The sequence below is a fragment of the Eurosta solidaginis genome, chromosome 4 (assembly GCF_040869045.1).
Source record: "Eurosta solidaginis isolate ZX-2024a chromosome 4, ASM4086904v1, whole genome shotgun sequence".
Classification (NCBI taxonomy): domain Eukaryota; kingdom Metazoa; phylum Arthropoda; class Insecta; order Diptera; family Tephritidae; genus Eurosta; species Eurosta solidaginis.
The window spans coordinates 97,848,683-97,871,671 of record NC_090322.1 but is presented as its reverse complement, the minus strand read 5'-3'; the positions used below and the strand labels follow the sequence as shown (position 1 = coordinate 97,871,671).

General features: G+C 37.5%; 1 protein-coding gene across 10 annotated transcripts in view; it reads left to right on the top strand.

Moving 5' to 3' along the window:
* The window catches only part of PGAP1 (GPI inositol-deacylase), a 1,928,961-nt gene that overhangs the window by 1,507,399 nt on the left and 398,573 nt on the right, over positions 1 to 22,989 (top strand). For all 10 annotated transcript variants that reach the window (XM_067782303.1, XM_067782299.1, XM_067782305.1 and 7 more), the window contains 2 exons: positions 12,176 to 12,356; positions 12,417 to 12,552. In XM_067782303.1, coding sequence (XP_067638404.1) covers positions 12,176 to 12,356; positions 12,417 to 12,552 — 317 coding nt within the window. The remainder of the gene's footprint in view (positions 1 to 12,175; positions 12,357 to 12,416; positions 12,553 to 22,989) is intronic.

The following is a 22,989-nucleotide window of genomic DNA, read 5'->3' as shown; positions in this document are numbered from 1 at the left end:
CAAAGGCGATGGAAACTTTGTCTTTGTGCTTAGTGGGATTCGATAGGGACTTTACGGTGGATTAAAGTTTACCTACACCGGTAGAGAGGTTACAACCTCTTAGGTGATCTTCCCATTTCGCCCGCTTGTGTTCGTCCACAAGCAATCTGATGCGTTGGTTTATCACACACAGTCTTGGTACAGTGTTTGGTCGTACAATACGAAAGTATTGTACGTACTTATGAATGCAAAATGCTTCAGATTGAATGGGAAGTAGAGTTTTTTTTTGTTTTAAATAGCGCCAATAGGCCACAATGCTTAGTTTGCGGGAAAATTATAAACTTCATTTGCAAGCAAAGCTTAAGTCGAAATTTCGTTTTACTCCACAGGAGCGTAAATAACCTTACCCCTGTGCTATGCACGTTTATACGGATGGTTCCAAATTAATAGAAGGGATTGGATCTGCTCTTTACTGAGTTGGTCCAAAAATAAATAGATCCTACGGGCTGCCTGATTACTACAGCGTGTTTCAGGCGAAACTTATAGCAGTGAAGAAAGCAGAAGAAATTCCTTAGGAATCGTTATATGAAGCGATATGAAATATGAGACTAATCGGACCACAAATACGATTTTTTGAAATATATTATATTTCAAGTTTCAAGCTTGTACCTTATCGGAAAGCTACTTAAATTTTAATTACAAAATTCGTTCACAACGGCCTGTCAAGTCAAGCTAAATAAAACAGTTTAAAAATACTAAAACTACCATATTTTACTTCTGAAAAATGCAAAACAATTAAAAACACTTTTTCGGGGACAACATTGAAAATTTTTCATTCATATGTACGTATTTTTCGACCGTTCTCTGTGGTAATATTGCGTGCGACACCTCCTTATTGTACGGACGGCGAAAGCAAACTAAATGTGTTTGGTCGTTGATTTTGACGAAGTAGTCATTTTTCGTTCGCTCGTTGTATACGTATATGGCCGCTTAGCAGGTGCTAAGCTCATGCCCACCCTTGGTTATATATATTAGATATTGATAGTCAGGCTGCGATTAAGGCAATAATCTCATACAGTACTTCATGAAGAAGTCTTCTGGAATGCAAATAAACATTGGAAAAACTTCTTTCAGGCCGGACCATAAATTTTTACTGGGTTCCCGGTCGTAAAGGGACAGAAGGTAACGAAAAGGCCGATGAGTTGGAAAGGAGGGTGCAACACTCGCTGAGTCGACGATATACGTCCCAATTCGTTTGGAAGAAATCAAAAAGAGACAGTAATTACATTGATACATCAATCAGGGAAGGCATGGGCAAAAGCGCGGAGCTGCAAAATTTCTAAGATCATGTGCAACGCCTACGATATAAGACTCACAAAGTGGCTCATATCTTTGAAGAGAGAAAGGCTCACGATGGGCATACTGACTGGACACTGCCTTCTGGCGTCACATGCTTATAAGTTAGGTCTCGTCAGTAACAGCAAGGGCAGGAAGTGTGAGTTGCAAGAAGAAACGGTTGAGTACATTCTGTGTTCGTATCCTGCTTTCGCCAGGTCAAGGCTCCAGCTTTAGGGCCGGCAGCCGGGTCCTAGAAAGCTGGTAGTATTTGCCAAGAGGACAGAGTTATTCTATAACATATGTCCTGGCACCTGATTGGGGTTCTTCCGTTTGATCGTCAAACAAATTCTGGTAATACTATGGACACATTCAATCTATGTGAGGTGTTTATTGACCGGCCTTTTCAACCTAAACTAACGCTTTTGATAATTTTTTTAATTCGGGCAACGTCTTCAAAATAATAATTAAAATGATTAAATTAGAATAGTGGATAAAATGAAGAGACACATTTCTGGTGCAACTCAGTATAATGCATATTGAAATTTAGTAGTACTAATTTTATGCGCAACAATTTTAAAAGTGTAGATAAAGTTATACACTTACTAGTCCATACAAAGTTAAGGTGCATGTGTACCGGCCCGGCGAGGGGGGATGGGGGATTCCGCCCCGGGCCCGGGGTTACTCAGGGCGCCCGCTATTTATAGGTACTGAGACATTCTTTTTTAATTCAGGAGAGTCTTTAGTTGTTCCATGTGCAAATTTTAAGCCGAATTTCAAAAGCAACGAATATTGATTATGATTTTTTGCTTGGGCCTTCGAACAGTTAAGAGACAATAAAAACATCAAACAAAAATGTATGTTTACATGAATCCGAAATCGTAAAGTTTTCGTGGTGACACTGATGAAGGTTCATCTCAAAAGTCTTCCAACAATACCACCAACTCTGTATCAAAGTCCGGATTATTTAAACGACTTCGATATCGGTACTGTGACTAATGTGTTTTCGCGATCTGAAGAAGTCAACGAAATAATTCGTCGAGGTCATCAAAAATGTCCTGTTATTTTTCCACGTGATTGTCATGACGAGGCATTGCCTACCTCTTTGTTAAACAGAATCTTGCCAAATGGAGAGAAAGTGGAGCGTGACTGGTTAGTGTAGAGAGCCAGTAGCAATGCTTTTTATTGCCTACCATGTCGCCTGTTAAGCACCAATACTTTAAATCGACCTAAAATTTGTTGTCCTGGCGGATATTTGAAATTCCAGGTATGGAAGAAGCTATACTATAAACTGCCATCACACGAAAATACTCAGATCACATTAAATGTTATATTCAATAGCGATATTTGCAAAATCTAATTCAAAAGGAGGCTACAATTGATACACTTATCAATGAACAGCTAATCACTGAAACTCAAAAGTGGAAAGAAATTTTATATAGAATTTTTGGACACTATTTTATTTTTGGGTGAAAGGGGCCTAGCTTTCAAAAGCATGGACAATGGACATTTTTTGGGCATCTTAAAACTTATAAGCAATTATGATCCGATACTTAGAGATGATTTGGAGAAAGTTAGGATATCACAACAGCAGCACAAACTTTTACAAGTTCACTATCTTTCCCCGGACATTCAGAACAATTTTATAGAAATTTGTGAAAAGCACGTGAGGGAAACTACATTAGATCAACGCAAGAAAGCCAAGTATTTTGCTATTATCGTTGATGCTACGCCTGATGCTAGTCACGTTGAACAGACTACGTTCGTTTTTCGCTACCTCCATTTCAATTCGAAGGCAACTATTCAAGAACGGTTTTGGCTTTCGTGGATAGTAACCAAAAAACTGGTCAGGAAATCGTTGATTTAACTTGCCATACTCTAGGTAAACATGAAATCCCATTAAAAGATTGTCGTGCATAAGGGTACGATAATGGCGCCCATATGAAAAGAGCTTACAACGGAGCACAAAGGAGCACAACGGAGCACAACGTCACATTCTCAACAAAAACTCGAATGCTGATTACTCGCCTTGTGCAACCCACAGCCTGAATTTATGTGGTGTTGATGCTGAAGAACGTTGTATGGCTGCAGTTACTTTCTTCGGAGTTGTACAAAAATGTTTTACTATTTTCAGCAGCAAACCACGTTCCAGGATTAACACAAGCACTAAACTCATTACTTAAGCAAAATTTGACTGCACAAGCATACGGAGATATTACCGGCATTCTCAAGTACATAAATAAGTTCGAATGTATCTTGCTGTCCTCAATTTGGTTCAAAATACTGACTACCATTAATGAAAGAAACGTCGCACTCCAAGCTAGAGACGCCACCATAGATGTTGAGGTCCGACATCTGGTTCCCCCCATAAATTCAGAAAACAAAAATTCGGAAACACATTTCTTCAGAAAACATAGTCAGAACCCTTTTTTCAGAAAGCCAAAATTCAGAAGTCAAAATTCAGAAACAAAAATTCAGAAAGTTATCACACAGCAAAAAAACATAAAATTTTGCGTAAAATTTAATGCTTTTTTGCTGTCTGATTACTTTCTGAATTTTGACTTCTGAAATTTTGTTTCAGCCTGGAACATTGCAACGTCGAAAGAAGGCGTTATAGCCAATCGAATTATGGAATATGTATAATATCACCAAATTGGGTGAAGTCCGTACAAATAATTCTATCTAAAGGTGGCACAACGTCATTCGGAGTGCGTTTGGGATACACCCTAACATATTTAATTTCTTGAATAAAATAAAAAACGAACATGCAACAACAGAAACAAAACTGCAGCAATTTTCAGCTGGAGGCGAGCCATATCGGAAACCCAAGATAAAATGTAAAGACCTCGTTTTTTTAATATTGTAAATTCATTTGAAAATGATAAACGCGAAAAGATTTAATTAATTACATGCTTGCTATTGCACACAATTTAAAATTTTAGATTTTACTACTTTTTCTTTATACATAATTCCTTACAAATAAATAAACGTTTCTGAATTTTGAGAAAAATTTAGTGTTTTTTCTGTCGTCTGATTACTTTCTGAATTTTGGCTTCTGAAATTTGACTTCTGAATTTTCACTTCTGAAATTGGACTTCCGCAATTTGAGTTCTGAAATTTGACTTCTGAGTTTTGACCTCTGAATTTTGTCTTTCTGAAAAAAAGGGTTCTGACTTATGTTTTCTGAAAAAATATATTTCTGGATTTTTGTTTTCTGAATTAATGAGGGACACCCCGACCGACATCTATATAGATGCCTTATTAGCTGATTTGAAGTTGATCAGGAACCAATGGGAAACAATTTTAAACAAATGCAAAACAAATTGAACATTTCGCCAAAGTTTCCGGACATTCGAAAGAGAAAACCCAAAAGACGTTTAAAGATAATGGAAATGGGATGATTACGGATGATCCAGAGTCTGATTTTAAAAGCAATATATTCTTGGTGATCGTTGATTTGGTAATCACTGGCATTACTGAACGATTTGCAGCTCTGAGAAATTTGAACGAGAGGTTTTCCTTTGAAGACATGGATGAAAACACAGTTCGGGCGAGTGTAGGAAAATTTGTCAAAAAATACAAGTCGGACGTTTCTCAAAGCTTAGAATTCACTTGAAATACATTTACGAGGCAAATTTTGATAAAGGTCTGCCACCATTGGAATTTCTAAATGCCATCTATGTTCAAAATCTGTATACAATTTTCCCCAACATTTGTGTTGCTTTACGTATCTTTTTCACTATACCTGTAACTGTAGCTAGTGCAGAACTTTCTTTCAGCGTCCTTGCAAGAATCAAAAACTTTCATAGATCGTGTTCATATCAAGAGCGAGTTTCATTCCTTGCCACGCTTTGTGTTGAATCCCTTTTGGCAAGACAGTTAAATTTTGTTATTATTTAAAAAAAAAATGTTTGAGCGAAAAAAGCATGAATAGCCACTCTTTGATATCCGAACCTTCTATATTGAATAATTAAAATTTATAATCATCATATTTATCAGAAATGTATTGTAACGAATTTACTTGCAAATCCTCTTATTTGCCCTTCTGCTAAGTTCGAATCACTAAACTGTTGAATAAATAACTCCAATATTGAATAATGGAAAAATGGCCTTTATTAAAGTACTTCACAATAACACTTATACTTTGCAACTAGCTGGCATAATAACCAAACTGATTGATAGCTCAAATGAAACTCATTCTCGCCTCTACTGTTCTCGCATTTTTATACTCTTTGATTTCCTAGTTGCATACTTCTAGGCTTTTCCATTCCAGAACTTACTAGTTGGTTTCTCAGCTACGACTACAGATGTATAATTTGTATAGCTTCTCTCACACCCCATGCGCTTGTATGTGTGAGCGACACTTCCACAATTATAATTGCCTACATTTAGGAGCATCTCAATAAGATGTCTGCGTGTGTTTGGGTATCTCATCTCCGCTGCGTGTACGTACATATGTGTAGACATAATGATTGAATTATTGATGTGAATTCACGTCACTGCTTAGCAATGGCTTAGAGATAGCAGCACCCCTTAGTTTTGCTAATATTCGTAACACTGCCCTTCACCTAAGTCTGATCGTCCCGATCAGACAAATCTCTCGATCTAAACGCTGCTAGCATCGCCAAATGTACCACTCTTCCATTTCGTGATTTCCCAATTGCTTGTATGCGGTAGATGACATCACTGATCGTATTCACAACTCTGTACGGGCCTTCCCAACTGCACCGATATTTGGATGCAACACCTTTCCGCCGGTAAGGGTTGTATAGCAGTACCAAATCTCCTTCCCGGAAACCTTCCAAATTATTTTCCTTGTCGTACCTGTGTTTCATCTTACTACTCATTATCCTGGATCGTTCCCTCGCACTCTGTTGCTTGGCCAATGAACTACTTCGTAGAGCTTGCGCTTGACGGATTGGCTTCGCATAATCAGCATCGTTCCCACGTTTCACAACAGTAGTGCGCTCCGGCTTGAAACTACCCTAGCATTCTTTCTCGGAAATTCGTAGCTTCGTTTTCCTGCGTCTTTTAGGTTTTGTCAATGCCAATGTTTCTCTCGCAGGTACTTTTGATTTTGCTTTGTTTGGCCCATTCTACCTATTAACCTTTGCTTTTGACTTCCGTGGTTTTGTCGAGTCTTCTCCACCAGTACTCGATTACTACTGAACCCTTTCTCCAACTTGAAGTTAAGTGGTATATCCTGGTTCTCATAACGCATCACCCTTCTCTGCATATCGATCTTGATATCATGGTTAACCAAGAAGTCCACTCCCAATATGACTTCTTCAACGATCTTCGCCACAACGAATTTGTGTAGTACCGTGACCTTTCCAATCAAGATTTCACATATCACTTCTCCCTGAACTTGGTTATACTCGCCAGTGACCGTACGCAACTTTGATTCAGGTAACGGTTTTATTCTCCTGTTGACCAAGTCAGATCGGATCAAGGAATGAGATGCGCCCGTATCTACAGTCAGTAAACGTTCTTTACCATCCACATTCCCTCTGACGGTAAGACTGCTCTATTTTCTACCAATTTGCAACACAGATATCACAGGGCATTCAATATCTGGATCTAGCTCTCGATCTCTACCTCTTACTCGCTCTTGCTCATCTCTCCTTGCGTTTACGGCCACCCACATTGTTGGAACTATTAGGACCAAGATCGCAATGACGTGCAATGTGATCGGACTTCCCACATTTGAAGCATTTGAAAACTTTTTCGCTCCGCTTTTGCGATCCTTTCAGCGCCTTCAATATTGCGTATACCCACTCTGGCCTTTCTACTTCCTACGGCGTGTTTTGAAAACTGGCTTACACAGAAGCGACGCTGTTTCCTAAATCAGAGCTTGTGACACCGTTTCTGCGAATGTTGGTTTTGGATTCGCATATGTAGCCCGCTTCGTTTCCACATCTCGTATGTCATTTATGAAGCTCTGGAATTTTACCCTTTCAGTGTATTCCACGGGTGCGTCCGCATTTGCCAAATGAGCCAACCTTTCAACATCCGAAGCAAACTCTTGCAAAGTCTCATTAGCTTTTTGGTAACGGTTTTGCAATTCTCTTTGAAATATCTGTTTCCTGTGTTCGCTTCCGTATCGCCGTTCTACAGCAGCCATCAATGCATCATAACTGTTCCGTTCGTACTCTGGAATTGTCTGCAAGATTTCGGCAGCTGGTCCTTTCAATGCTACGAAGAGTGCGGCAACTTTATCTTCCACATTCCAGTTGTTCACTGCTGCGGTCTTCTCAAAATGTAGCTTAAAGACCTGGAAAGGAACAGAACCGTCAAAGGATGGTGTTTTTACCTTCGTATTATTTGCTGAAATAACTGGGCGATTTGGTTGCAGCTCCTGTATACGACCTTTTAAAGCATCTACCTCAGCCTCGATTTTGTTCTCAAACTGCATTATTTTTTCGTCCATACGGGCTTCTAGTTGTACAGAGATCTGCGATGATAGCTGTGCTGAAATTTGTCCCGACATTTCGGATGTACGTGCCTCCTGTGCTTCAATCCTGGATGCTATTTGTGACGACATTTCGGATATACGTGCCTCCTGTGTTTCAATCCTGGATGTTATTTGTGACGTCATTTCGTGTCTCCTGTGATTCCACTTGGGATACCATATATGTCTTCTATTCTGCCAGTTGAGTTTCCATATTGGATGTAATACGTGTCTCCTGTGACTCCAGTTGGGATGCTATACGTGATTCCAGTTGGGATGTTATATTTGTCTTTTGTTCTTCCAGTTGTGATGACATGTTGGTGGATATTTGTGATGACATTTCGGAAATTTGTGCCGATATTGCAGCCAATATCATTTTCAAGTCTGTGTTCGCCATTGTCTGCGGTGTTTCATTTTTCTCCTCCAATTTTGTTGTCTCATCGTCATCAAGATGAAAGACATACTCTTCCACGTCAATTCCTTCTAATTCCATTGCCTCTCGTAGTCGTGCCTGAAGTTTGAGTTTAATGCCGGTTGTGTTCAATCCACGGCTCTCCAACTCCTTCTTCAGTTGCGGGATCTTCAATTCACTTAACATTGCCATGTCCAAGTTGTATTCGAAGTCTTCGGAATTTATTTAACAATTCCTCTTCTGACACCAATTGTAACGAATTTACTTGCAAATCCTCTTATTTGGCCTTCTGCTAAGTTCGAATCACTAAACTGTTGAATAAATAACTCCAATATTGAATAATGGAAAAATGGATTTTATTAAAGTACTTCACAATAACACTTATACTTTACAACTAGCTGGCTTAATAACCAAACTGATTGATAGCTCAAATGAAACTCATTCTCCTCTACTGTTCTCGCATTTTTATACTCTTTGATTTCCTAGTTGCATACTTTTAGGCTTTTCCATTCCAGAACTTACTAGTTGGTTTCTCAGCTACGACTACAGATGTATAATTTGTATAGCTTCTCTCACACCCCATGCGCTTGTATGTATGAGCGACACTTCCACAATTATAATTGCTTACATTTAGGAGCATCTCAATAAGATGTCTGCGTGTGTTTTGGGCATCTCATCTCCGCTGCGTGTACGTACATATGTGTAGACATAAGAATTCACGTCACTGCTTAGCATCGGCTTAGAGATAGCAGCACCCCTTAGTTTTGCTAATATTCGTAACAGTATTAAAATGTTACCAAATAACTAGAAAAGATTATTTGAAATAATATGTGGCTGTTAAAAAAAGAATTTTATTTCTACGTTGCAATAAAACAGTATAAATAGTAAATATTCTGTGTTAATTTTATTTCCAGCTCTTAGTCCAAAAATCATTTAGTTGTGGCAAAATTGTGGCAAAAATTGTTTTTATGTAATACATCAACAGTGATTCATGAATGAGACGTCATTAATTCAAATTAATCATATATATTAGTGGATTTTGTATAGGGGACCGTAAATTGTTTAGTCCCGGGCCTGGATTTTCTCTCTACTGCTCTACATATGTATATATGTAAAAAAAAAAAAAAATTAATAAATGTAAGGCGCGATAACCTCAGTAGAGATCTAAGGCCGAGCTACTCTTCCAATTTGCGTCGTGCTCCTCTTGATTTTTCCCTACAAATTGGCCGGACGGGACCTACATGTTTTATGCCGACTCCGAACGGCATCTGCAAGGCAGATGAGTTTTCACTGAGAGCTTTTCATGGCAGAAATACAATCGGAGCGCTTGCCAGACACTGCCGAGGGGCGACCCCGCTTAGAAAAATTTTCTTCTAATTGAAAAATCTTATTTCTAAAATTTTGATGTTGCTTTGCCCGGGAGTTGAACCCAGGGCACACGGAGTGATAGGCGGAGCACGCTACCATCACACCACGGTGGTCGTACACGTAAAAACAAAACACAGCTAATATCCGCTGGTATCATTCGAAATTCGGGATTAATATAGTTAAATGTATTAAACCTTGTAAATTTTTAATCCAAAACGGAATCATTTAAACTGAATGATAGAAAGGAGATCAAACCAGCTAGCCGCCGTTTGCTTTAAACAGAACAAATTAAATTTTTTTAGATGATACGGGGGCTGTGGTATCAGTCACTTCCGTTACGAAATTAAAAGAGCTTAAGAGGAGTTCTGATTTAAATTTTTTGGTAACTAATGGAGCCATAATTCAAACGTTTGGATCGAAATCACTCAAAATTGATTTAGGCCTTAGACACGATTTTCACATTCTCTTAATTTTAGCAGATTAAAAAGCTCCTATTATTGGCGCAGGTTTTTTAGAAAAATTTGGAATTTTTCGTAGATATCAAAAATAAATTAACTATATATTCAGAAACAAAACTGAAAACAATGGGATTTTTTGGTTTCTGTGAAATTATCCAATTAAAGCTAACGTTAGAAGTTTGCAAATATTCGGAGATAATCAAACAATTACCCGATGTTATTGCTGAACCGGATTGTATTAAAATAGTTAATACGGTTCATAGAATTGAAACTAAAGGAGTTTTAACTCGAGGCCTCGTTATTTAGGTTCAATATAACTCAAAGTAGCTTAAACGAATTTGAGTATTTCGTTAAAATTGGCGACGTAAACCTTTGAGCTCTTCCATTGCTTCACCTTTACATTTAGATCCTAAAAAGGAAGTCAACTACTGGCGTCCTTGGAGATTAAGACTTAATTGTTTGTACGTTCCAGACCGTTATCCACTTCCGCATATGAACGGTTTTAGTATAGACTTGAAACGCAAAACAATATTTTCAAAGACCGATTTAATTCGTGCATATCATTAAACACTTTTAGCGCCTGAAAATAAGCATGGAACTGCTATTACACCCTTTGATTTGTTTGAATTTCTTCGTATGCCATTTGGCTTAAGAAATAGTGCTCTTACTTTTCAACGTTTTAAAAACGAAACATTTTCTGGCCTCGATTTTGTATTTGCCTATGTTGACAACATATTAACTGCAAGGGAAGTGAGGAGTAACATTTCGTAACATTTCGATAAAGATTGTTTTTAAACGTTTAGAGCAATATAGTCTAAATTTTAAACATGTAAAATGTATTTTTGGTTATTCTATTATCCATTTTTTTAGTTATGAAATTTAGGAAAATGGAATTAAGCCTTCACATGATAGAGTAGAAATTATAACATAATTTGAACGACCAAATTCTATAAAATTAATTATTGAAATGGTTAATTATTACGCTAAATTCTAATAATTGCGAAAATCTTTTGCTTCAAATCCTAATAACTAACTAAAGTAAGAGAAAAACTCTTAGCTGGACTGAGGAATCTGTAAACCCTTTGAAAATGTAGAAATGCTTTTTGCTCAGACACATTTGAATCATTTTGATGGACATTATCTTTATCTGTAGATGCTACAAGTTATGCGATTGGGGCAGTTTTGCAACAGTCAAAGATAATACCTTGGAATCGGTGGCGTATTTTTCTAAGAGCTTTTGAGTATACATAAAGCTATCAAACATTTTACAAATTTTATAGAAGGTCAAGTTTTTACTGAAGAAACCCTTCATAAAACCTTGACATATATTTTAAATTCATAGACAGAAAGGTCTTCAAAACAAACGCGACATATAGAAAATATAGTGTAATTTACCACTGATATACAAAATGTATCTGGAAATATATATATTTGTGTTCTTAAATTAGAAATTATACTCTCCCCGATTGAGATTCAAATACCAGTCGTCAAATTTTCAATCCTAAAGGCCTACCATTAGGCCAAAAGCAACAACACAAAAAGTCGTATGCACAGAATAACACATAGAACCAGAATGGTTCAGCTCTACTGCATGAAGCAAATAAAATGACAAAAAAAAACAACAAACGGGAAGTTAAGCCACATACATACATACGCAGTCATAGCCTAATGTTAGGCCTGCGGAACTAGAAAGTTTGCCGACCTGAGTTCGAATCTTACTCAGAGAGATTATAAATTCTATTTTAAAAATACAAAGATATGTGAAGAGATCTTTGGCAGGGTCGAAATAGCTTAATATCAGCCGGTAGGTTTCATTCCTTCCAGTTTTTCCATCATAATAAAAATACAATAATTAAATAAAGAAATTATTGTGCAATACATCTGAAACTCGTTAAATTTCATCTTTACATCTGTGGTCATAAGCAATAATCACCTGAGTCCCATGTAAAAAGATAGGATAGATGTAGACATAAATATAAAAAATCAGTAAAAATTAGAGACTTCATTGAACTTCGTACAATTTTTTTGACACCACATTTTTACGATAGGAAATAAAAGTACAATTTTGAAATGCTCTGCTCATCCATTTTATAACCATTTCTAAAAATCTTAAGTTACGTTTCAAACACTCCTTTCATGTCGAATAAATTTCGGTTTTTGTTTTCTTTGAAGGTTGTCGAATATTGAGCAGATTGTTAAGACCAGCTGATTTTATTTCCCCAAATCACGGAATGTCAATTCATTTGATTGTAATCATTCACAGCACTGCTATTGTGCTATCAATATTTTCTGTTTTATTTCTTTGGTCTTTGCTGATTGTTAATGCATACGGAATGTCCATAGTAATTAGTTGGTAAGTATACGTAAAAAGTTTAATAATTTTTAGCTAAATTTTATTTTCATAATTTTGCAGGTGGCCACTAAGAACTACGACGATAAGAATTTCAAACACTTTCCCGATGCTGTTTGGTGTTTTTATCAATGCCTTGGCAATTAAGACTTGCGGAGAACTAGCACTTTTTGTAACCTGTATTTTATATTTTTTTCTGGTATGTATATTATTCAAGGTGAATAATGAATTTACAATAATACTACAGAATACACACACAAGGTAAAATTCTCTACTTCACCGACCTTTTCTGAGAGAGTGGGTATAAAAAAAAGCATCTGTAAAAAAACTGGCATCTGTAGTGAAAAGATTTTAATGTCGAATTGACCTTAAGGGTGAAATTGCACCAAAAATGGAGCATAGCCTTTATGGGTAATATATCCTAAAAAAAAAGTGATTTAGGCACCAATATCGATATAGAGAATTTTATGTATAGTATAATCAGATATAAATCCTCCATATAAATTTTTCACCTACAAGTGACCAATCAATAGTGCTGCAAATCTTACACACAAACCTCCAAAACAGTAAAGATCGTCGAGCGAATTCCTCTTCACCCTTGAGGAGGGCCAGGTTGACGTGGCCCTGATACAGAAGCCATGGGTTTGATCGGAAAAAAAATTTTGTAAGCTCAGCGTGCGGACCTGATGTTTATTACGCGTATCTGAAGGAACGGTTCGAGCGGAAGTTATTGGAAGGGATCAGCTGCACTCTTAAATCAGGCAATTATGCTTTGATCCTGCTATATGACTCATACAGCGGAGGTGCCCCCGGGAAGAGCAAGAGTCTCGTAGAAGAGGTAGGGCGCAAAGGACTGTTGGTTATACGAGCGGACGCAAATGAGCACAACAATGCGTGGTGAAGGAGCGATACAAATGACGGAGGCGATTCTCTATTTTGTAACATATTGCAAATAGCTAACAGAAATATTGTCCCTATATATTGTAACGAATTTAGTGCAACTCTTATTTGCAACCCTCTGCTAACGTTCGAATCACTAAACTATTGAATAAATAAATCCACTATTCAATAACGCAAAATGGCCTTTATTAGACTACCTTCTAAATAATAACACTTCTATTGCTCGCCAGATAGCGTCTTAAATCAAACTGATTGTCGTGCCTCTACTGTTGCTGCCTTTTATACTGTCTGGTTTCCTCATTGCATATTTCTAGGCTTTTCTATTCTAGAATTTACTAGTTAGTTATCAGCTATAAAATTACCAGCTATAACTACGTTTATAGCTTCTCATATGCGCGTGTATATGTGAGTGATACTTGCACAAATTATTGCCTTCTTTTGTGAGCATCTCAGATAAGATATATGCATCTGTTTGTGCGTCTCTTCTCCGCTGCTCGTATGGACATATGGGTAGACATAATGATTGATTTGTTGATGTGCATACGAGTCACTGCTTAGTATCGGCTTAGAGATGATAGTACTCATTAGTGTTGCTAGCATTCGTCACAATATTTTATCCAACATCCAGCCATGTTCCCGGATATTGGGTTTTAAATGCAGTGGCGGATGCCAGGGGGAAGGGTGAACTGGCGGAGTCAAGTTGATCGCCCTCAGTGCACTAATTAATATATATGAAATTGCTGTGTTTATGAGTTTTTATGAACAATACACGTTTGTTCATAGCCAGATATACGGGAAAAAATCGGCAGACATACAGATCGCAAATTTGTATGTGTCCTATAAGTATAATTTTCATTTGTATATTGAAAGTGGGCGGGGTAATCAACCAGTTTTGTGATTCTTGTATGGGCAATTCTTTTTTGAATAGAAAAGATGGATAAAAAACTTCATCACTATATCTTAAGCGTTCTCAAAGTCGATGCAAAGCTTTTTTGACCAGCCATAGGAGACGTTGTCACTCCCCTTTTTTTATAACTTTCATGAAAATGAAATGGTATATTAATTGCGTCACGAAACCCAAAATTGTAAGTCCTTAAAGGAAAATAGATAGACCCACCATTAAGTATACCGAAATAATCAGAATGAAGAGCTGAGTTGATTTAGCCATGTCCGTCTGTCTGTCTGTCCGTCTGTCCGTCTGCAAACTGTCTGTATGCAAACTAGTCCTCAATTTTTGAGATATCTTGATAAAATTTGGTAAGCAGGTGTATTTGGGTGTCCGATTGGACATTTTTCGGAACCGGCCGGATCGGACCACTATAGCATATATCCTCCATACAACCGATTTTTCAGAAAAATAGGATTTTTGTAATATCTTACTCAATTTAACAGATTGAAGCTTCAAACTTCACCATATACTTTCGTATATTGCACATATTGTTGCCTGAAAAAATTTATGAGATCGGTCGTATATATAGTATATATCCCCCACAACCGATTGTTCAGATAAGAAACTTTTCGTAATTACTGCCCTATTTTAAGAGCTAGAGGCTTCAAATTTCAACGAATGCTTACGTATATAGCATATATTGTTGTCTGAAAAAATCATCAAGATCGGTGGTATATATAGTATATACATATAATATATATATATATTTTAGCAATTTTGGCCCCATTTTAACAGCTAGAAGCTTCAAATTTCACCGAACGCTTACCTATATGGCATATATTGTTGTCTGAAAATATCATAGAGATTCGTTGTATATATAGTATATATCTCATACAACCGATTGTTCAGATAAGAAACTTTTCGCAATTTCTACCCCATTTTAACAGCTATAAGCTTCAACTTTCACCGATTGCTTACGTATATAGTGTATATTGTTGTGTCAAAAAAACATAGAGGTCGGTGATATATATAATATATATATGATGGTATATATAGTATATATATAGTATATATATATGTGGGATTGACAGACGGACGTAGGACAACTAGAAGCGGACATACCTTTTAATTATACACTGCACTAATTGCATCCCTGCAATAGTTAGACTGGCAACCCGAACTAGACGAAGAGAGTCTAACACAAGTTAGTTAAAAGAGACGAATGACAATCAAGTTTGAAGTGCGGTACTGACAACACGTATATAAAAGTATATATAAATGTAATAAACGCTAATATACACGTTCTAGTAATTAACCGAGTTTTAATTGGAACCCTAGACAAAGAAATCCCACAATTGGGGGCTCGCCCGGAATTTTTTACAGTCGTTATACAAGTTAAAAAAGTTTTTCTAAAATAAAATCGGTGCAATCGTTAAATTGCTGCATAAATTAGAAACGCGAACGTGTATGTATGCACATATTATATGGGCGCACTGTAACAAGGGCAGAGGTAAATCGCAACGCACATAGCAGAAGGAGAAAAGTACCGCATCTTCGATTGTGTAAAAAGCATCAACTTTTACACAGAAAACTTGGGAAAATCGTGGTGTGTAAGTAAATGCAAATTAAACCACCCGAAATAAGAGCCAGAAAAATAACGGAACGAAGAAACGGTTATACCGTGGCAAATAACGGCGTCATTCAGTGGAGATCTCGTTAGAGCAGTAGCAGAGCGCAGCCAAGCCTCAGTTGCGCGAAACAGCAAGAGTAAGCAGCGAACATTAAAATTCTGTCAGCAGCAGCAGAGAAAGATCAAACAATTGGTATAAGTTGCAATTTGAATAAGTTTGAAATTCAATTGCGTTTGGCAGAATTGTCTGCGAGTTGATAGCGAGGAAGGTTTGATCTAAGTTTTACTGCAGTGTGTATTGGAAATTGTGGCGTCGACAGAGGTTCGATAGTGAGAACAGTTGAGCTGGCACATTGTGTTCCAGGTAACGAAGGGTTACGATTGCAGTGGAAGAGCGGAAGTAAAGCAGAGCTGAGGTCAGTTAATGCGTGGTTGAGTGAAACAGAACGAAGGCGTTCGAAACAGTAGTTGGCTACAGCGACGTTACAGGCGAGATCAAACTAAATGCAGTTGTTCGAGTTATTTGCAGATAAGTTGTTATAAATATATGTACGTTTTGTGTAATACATGTATGTGCACTGTTCGATATTTCTGGTGAGCAAAGTTAAATTGGAGTTTGTATGTCTGATGACGTTTTAGACACATTCTGTCTTGAGTAAAATAATTCGATTGATTAAAATAATCATACATAATTTCGACAGTTTAGAAATTAAATCTTAATTGCAAAATAAGTACATTGAGCTTCAGTTCAGGAAAAGCCACTATTTGAGCAAAATAAATTTTGACCGCGTTTAAATATACTAATTACATTTTGTAAATTTGGGCTGAAATAAAACAAACATTCAAGCAATTTGAGTGCACTGTATCAAACTAGAGCTGTCGAATAGTTTTTAGTTGAGTGAAAAAAAAAAACATTTCTGTTTAAGTTTGTCTAAAAGTAAAGCGAAAAAAAAATTTACTTCTCAAAGTTACTTTTGAAATCGATTCAAAACAAATTCAATCAAGAGTTGAATTTTAAATTAATAAACACTCAGATTTTCTTGTAAACCTTTGACTTAAGAAAATAAAGGAAACATTTACTGGTTTTCCACTTTGTACGTAAATTTACACTGCGATTTACGCGGAAATAGTTCACAAAACCTGTTTACAGGAAATTCTGAGTACAACCAATATATTGACAAGAAAGAAAATCTTTTTTTGTGATTCTAAGTATTGATACAATTTAATACATAATATACCTCTTGAGTTGTAAACCATATTTATTGTAAAGACGTCGACATGGACGTAAACGAAATTTTAGCATTGAACTTGAACGGTCTTAGGGAAAAACTAACATCGTTAGGACTATCAACTAGGGGACGTAAACGTGAACTCCAAGATACGCTTTTAGAACACTTCTGCCTTTCCAGAGAAGAAGGTGATGATAGTTCAGATTCGGATGGAAGTTTTCAGAATAGGTTGAACAATGCGACTCATAGCTATTTTAGTCTTCGAGACATTGAGGATACTCTGTCTTCGTTTTCAGGGTGTGGGCAACCTGACATTAATCAGTGGTTGCAAGAGTTTGAGAGTAATGCAGCTGTTGTTAATTGGAATGACCTGCAAAAATTTATTTATGGAAAACAACTCCTTAAAGGTGCGGCTAAAATATTTGTTAGGAGTCAGAGAGAAATTAAGGATTGGAACTCGTTAAAGTCCATCCTTAAAGAAGAGTTTGAAGTTAAGCTTAGTGCAAATGAAATCCATCGCCGATTAAAGAACAGACGTAAGAGGGCAAATGAAAGCTTTCTAGAATATTTGTACTCGCTGATGGAAATTGCAAGCATGCTAGATATGGATGATGCCAGTATCATTGAATATTTTATTGAGGGTATACCCGATACGAGATCCAATAAACAAATTCTTTACCAAGCTCTCACTATAGCTGATTTAAAAGAGAACTTGCGCGTATATGAAAAATGTCATGGACAATTCCAAAGTTTAGGTAGTAGAGCGGTTCCACAACCACCTCAAAGGAAAAATACAGACAAAAGTGAAACCCACGGCAGCAAAGCGTGTTTTAAGTGTGGAAAAGTAGGGCATCTGGCTAGGCATTGCACTCGTTCGGCTGTTCGGTGCTTTAAGTGTAGTCAAGTTGGTCATAAAGCCAATGATTGTAAGCAGCAGACATCGCGTACTGAAGAAAACAGCGAAAACAAGAAGGTTCATGTAGTTACCGACGACAAAGAACAAGCAAATATTAAGCCAGTTGCGCGAGATACATGCCTATTTAGAGATTTAGAAATCAACGGGCACACATTTTCAGCTCTTTTAGACACGGGTAGTGACATTTGCGCGATAAGATACGACACTCTAGTGAACATTGGATATGTTGATCTACAACCAAAAATTAAAACCTTGTATGGCATCGGTAACAAAATGATTAAAACTATCGGATGTTTCACCGCGCGTATGAGTTTAGATGAAGTCGAAGTCGACATCGAGTTTCATGTCACTAAAGAGAGCGATATTTTGTACGACGCTATCTTGGGTAAAAACATTTTGAGTCAAGTCGATATAGCCATAAATGACGAAGGTGTAAGATTTTTAAAGAAAAGAATTGCAACTCAGGAACTCGAGAATAGAGAGAAAACACCAGTTAGCAAGAAATTAGTTGTGAGTAAGGAAGCGAATATAGGCGAATTGGAGAAAGAGGTTGAGGCAATGTTGCAAATTGGGGTTAGCGTGAGCGTAGAGCCACAGTGTGAGCTTGATCATTTACAACCCGATACAAAAGCAAGTGTACTAGGTCTGATTACAAACTACAGATGTGTGAAGGAAAAACCATCGCCAATTGAGATGAAGATTATTTTGTCGGATGAAGTGCCCATTTACCAAAGACCGCGCCGACTGTCCTATGCAGATCAAGCCGTTGTCGAAAAACAAATTGAGGAGTGGTTAGCCGACAATATTATCCAGGCCAGCACATCCGAGTATGCGTCACCGATAGTTCTCGTTTCAAAGAAAGATGGTACAAAACGATTGTGCTGCGATTATCGTAAATTAAATGGAAAAATTATACGCGACAACTTCCCCATGCCGTTGATTGACGACGTGCTGCAAAGACTTCAATCGGCAACTTTCTACACAACATTAGATCTTCGTAACGGATTTTTCCATGTACCATTAGACATTGCGTCACGGAAGTATACGGCTTTTGTCACACACAATGGGCAATATGAGTTTCTATATGCTCCATTCGGTATTTGTAACTCCCCAGCAGTTTTCACGAGATATATTCATGCGGTGTTAGGAGAGCTTATCCGCAATAAAGCAATTATTGTATACATGGACGACATAATTATTCCCTCAAAGAGTGTGGAGGATGGGTTGACTAGTCTGAAAAGCGTGTTGGAGACAGCAGAGTTGTACGGGTTACAAATAATATGGGAAAAATGCCAAATATTGAAGAGGCGAGTTACTTTCTTGGGCTACGTTGTTGAGGCATCAACTATAACACCGTCGCAGGAAAAGACTCAGGCAGTACAGAATTTCCCTCTTCCGACTGACATTAAAACGTTGCAACGCTTTTTGGGACTCACATCGTATTTTAGGCGTTTCATTCCGAACTATTCGTTGGTGGCTAAGCCACTGACTGATCTTTTGGGAAATCATGCAGAGTTTCGAATGGAAAACGAGCAAATAGCCTCAGTCCAACAATTAAAGACTGCGTTAGTGAATCCACCAGTACTCCGACTATTCGATCCAGCATTGCAAACGGAAATACACACGGATGCTTCTATGCAGGGATATGGCGCAGTCTTGCTGCAAAGAGACTCGCAGGATAGATGTCTGCATCCCACCGAATACATGAGCAGGAAGACTACAACCGCGGAACAGAAATACCACTCATATGAATTGGAAGTTTTAGCCATCGTAGCAGCGCTCAAAAAGTGGAGGGTATACTTAATGGGAATCAAATTTAAGATCATTACGGATTGTAACGCGTTTGCGCTTACAATGAAAAGACAAGAAGTACCCTTACGAATTTCGCGTTGGGCTATGTACCTTCAGGATTACCAATATGAGATAGAGCACCGTTCAGGAAAACAGATGAGGCATGTGGATGCGTTAAGCCGTATGCATTGTCTAATGATGAGTGATAGTTTACGACACAGAATACAGGAAGAACAGCTTAAGGATGACAAGCTGGCAGCGATACGGAAAGTTTTGGAACATGAAAATTATCACGATTTTTATATAAAGCATGGTATTATCCATAAAGATCTCGCTAAAGAACTTATGGTAGTACCAGCACCTATGGAACGAGAAATCATCGAGATAGCTCACAGACAAGGACATTACGCATCCAAGAAGACACAAGATTTGGTTGAGAGAGATTTCTTTATCTACGATATAGCACCCAAGGTTACACACGTCGTGAAAAGCTGTGTAGAATGCCTAGTCGCGGAGGCCAAAGCCGGGAAAAAGGAAGGAATGCTAAACCCCATCAATAAAGAGGACAAACCGCTTGTGACATTTCATCTAGACCACGTCGGTCCTATGGAAGAAACAAAAAAGCGATACAACTATATTTTAGTGATCATCGACGCGTTTTCTAAATTTGTTTGGCTTTACCCCACCAAAAGCACAGGTAGCGACGAAGTGTTAGATCGTTTAGAGAAACAATCGGCGATATTTGGAAACCCATCCAGGATTATAACGGATAGAGGGACTGGTTTTACATCAAATGCTTTCGAAGACTACTGTAGAAGTCAGCACATTCAGCATCTAGTTATAACCACTGGTGTGCCACGCGGTAACGGACAAGTGGAGAGGGTCCATAAAATAGTTATGCCAATGTTGACGAAGCTTTGCATCGAAAATCCCAAGTTGTGGTATAAGCACGTAGACAGAGTTCAACAACTAATAAATTCCACGCCGACGCGAAGCACCCAGCATTCTCCGTTCAAACTCTTAACTGGTGTCGATATGCGCGTTAACGCAAACCATGACATTCGAAGGTTGTTAGAAGATTCAGTTATAGAAGAGCTGGAGGCAGAGAGGAACACAGTGCGGGAGGAAGCGCGTGAAAACATATCTCGCATACAAAAGGAAAATATGAGAAACTTCAACAAGAACCGCAGGAAAGCAACAGAGTATGAAGTCGGAGAGTTGGTCGCAATTAAGCGCACACAATATGGAGCTGGACTTCGACTGAAACAAAAATTTTTCGGACCATACAAAATAAAAGAGAAACAAGATCACGGTCGCTATATTGTGCATAAAGTTGGTGACGTCGAAGGTCCGAGAATAACACACACAGTGGCAGAGTACATGAAGCCATGGAATCCTTCATCCGAGTCGAATGAAGCATCAGGATGGCCGAATGTGGGATTGACAGACGGACGTAGGACAACTAGAAGCGGACATACCTTTTAATTATACACTGCACTAATTGCATCCCTGCAATAGTTAGACTGGCAACCCGAACTAGACGAAGAGAGCCTAACACAAGTTAGTTAAAAGAGACGAATGACAATCAAGTTTGAAGTGCGGTACTGACAACACGTATATAAAAGTATATATAAATGTAATAAACGCTAATATACACGTTCTAGTAATTAACCGAGTTTTAATTGGAACCCTAGACAAAGAAATCTCACATATATTTTTTTTGCGATTTCGGCCCCATTTTAACAGCTAGAAGCTTCAAATTTCACCAAGTGCTTACGTGTATAGCATATATTGATGTCTGAAAAAATCATTGAGATCGGGTGTATACATAGTATATATCTCATACAACCGATTGTTCAGATAAGAAACTTTGCGCAATTTTTGCCCCGTTTTAACAGCTAGAAGCTTTAAATTTCACAAAATGCTTACGTATATAGCATATATTGTTGTCTGAAAAAATCATAGAGATCGGTGGTATATATATTATATACTTCATACAAACTGTCATTTTTGGCCCTTTTTTACGGATAGAAGCTTCAAAATTCATCAAGTTTCATCAAATAGCTACGTTTACTTCATATATTTTTGAAATACGTGATTCGTAGTCGTAGTTTTTACATGCAGACCACAAAAACGTGAAGCTTTGCATCTTCACACAAAGTACCTACCTAATTATACCTTTCATGAAAATGAAATGGTATATTAATTTCGTCACGAAACCGAAAATTGTAAGTTCTTAAAGGAAAATAGATAGACCCACCATTAAGTATACCGAAATAATCAGGGTGAAGAGCTGAGTTGATTTAGCCATGTCCGTCTGTCCGTCTGTCTGTTTGTATGCAAACTAGTCCCCCAATTTTTGAGATATCTTGATAAAATTTGGTGAGCGGGTGTATTTGGGTGTCCGATTAGACATTTGTCGGAACCGACCGGATCGGACCACTATAGGATATATCCTCCATACAACCGATTTTTCAGAAAAAGAGGATTTTTGTAATATCTTACCCAGTTTAACAGATTGAAGCTTCAAACTTTACCATATACTTTCGTATATTGCACATATTGTTGCCTGAAAAAATTTATGAGATCGGTCGTATATATAGTATATATCGCCCACAACCGATTGTTCAGATAAGGAACTTTTCGTAATTACTGCCCTATTTTAAGAGCTAGAGGCTTCAAATTGCAACGAATGCTTACGCATATATAGCATATATTGTTGTCTGAAAAAATCATAGAGATCGGTTGTATATATAGTATATATCTCATACAACCGATTGTTCAGATAAGAAACTTTTCGCAATTTCTACCCCATTTTAACAGCTATAAGCTTCAAATTTCACCGATTGCTTACGTATATAGCATATATTGTTGTCTGAAAAAATCATAGAGATCGGTTGTATATATAGTATATATCTCATACAACCGATTGTTCATATAAGAAACTTTTCGCAATTTCTACCCCATTTTAACAGCTATAAGCTTCAAATTTCACTGATTGCTTACGTATATAGCATATATTGTTGTCTGAAAAAATCATACAGATCGATTGTATATATAGTATATATCTCATACAACCGATTGTTCAGATAAGAAACTTTTCGCAATTTTTGCCCCGTTTTAACAGCTAGAAGCTTCAAATTTCACAAAATGCTTACGTATATAGCATATATTGTTGTCTGAAAAAATCATAGAGATCGGTGGTATATATATTATATACTTCATACAAACTGTCATTTTTGCCCCTTTTTTACGGATAGAAGCTTCAAAATTCATCAAGT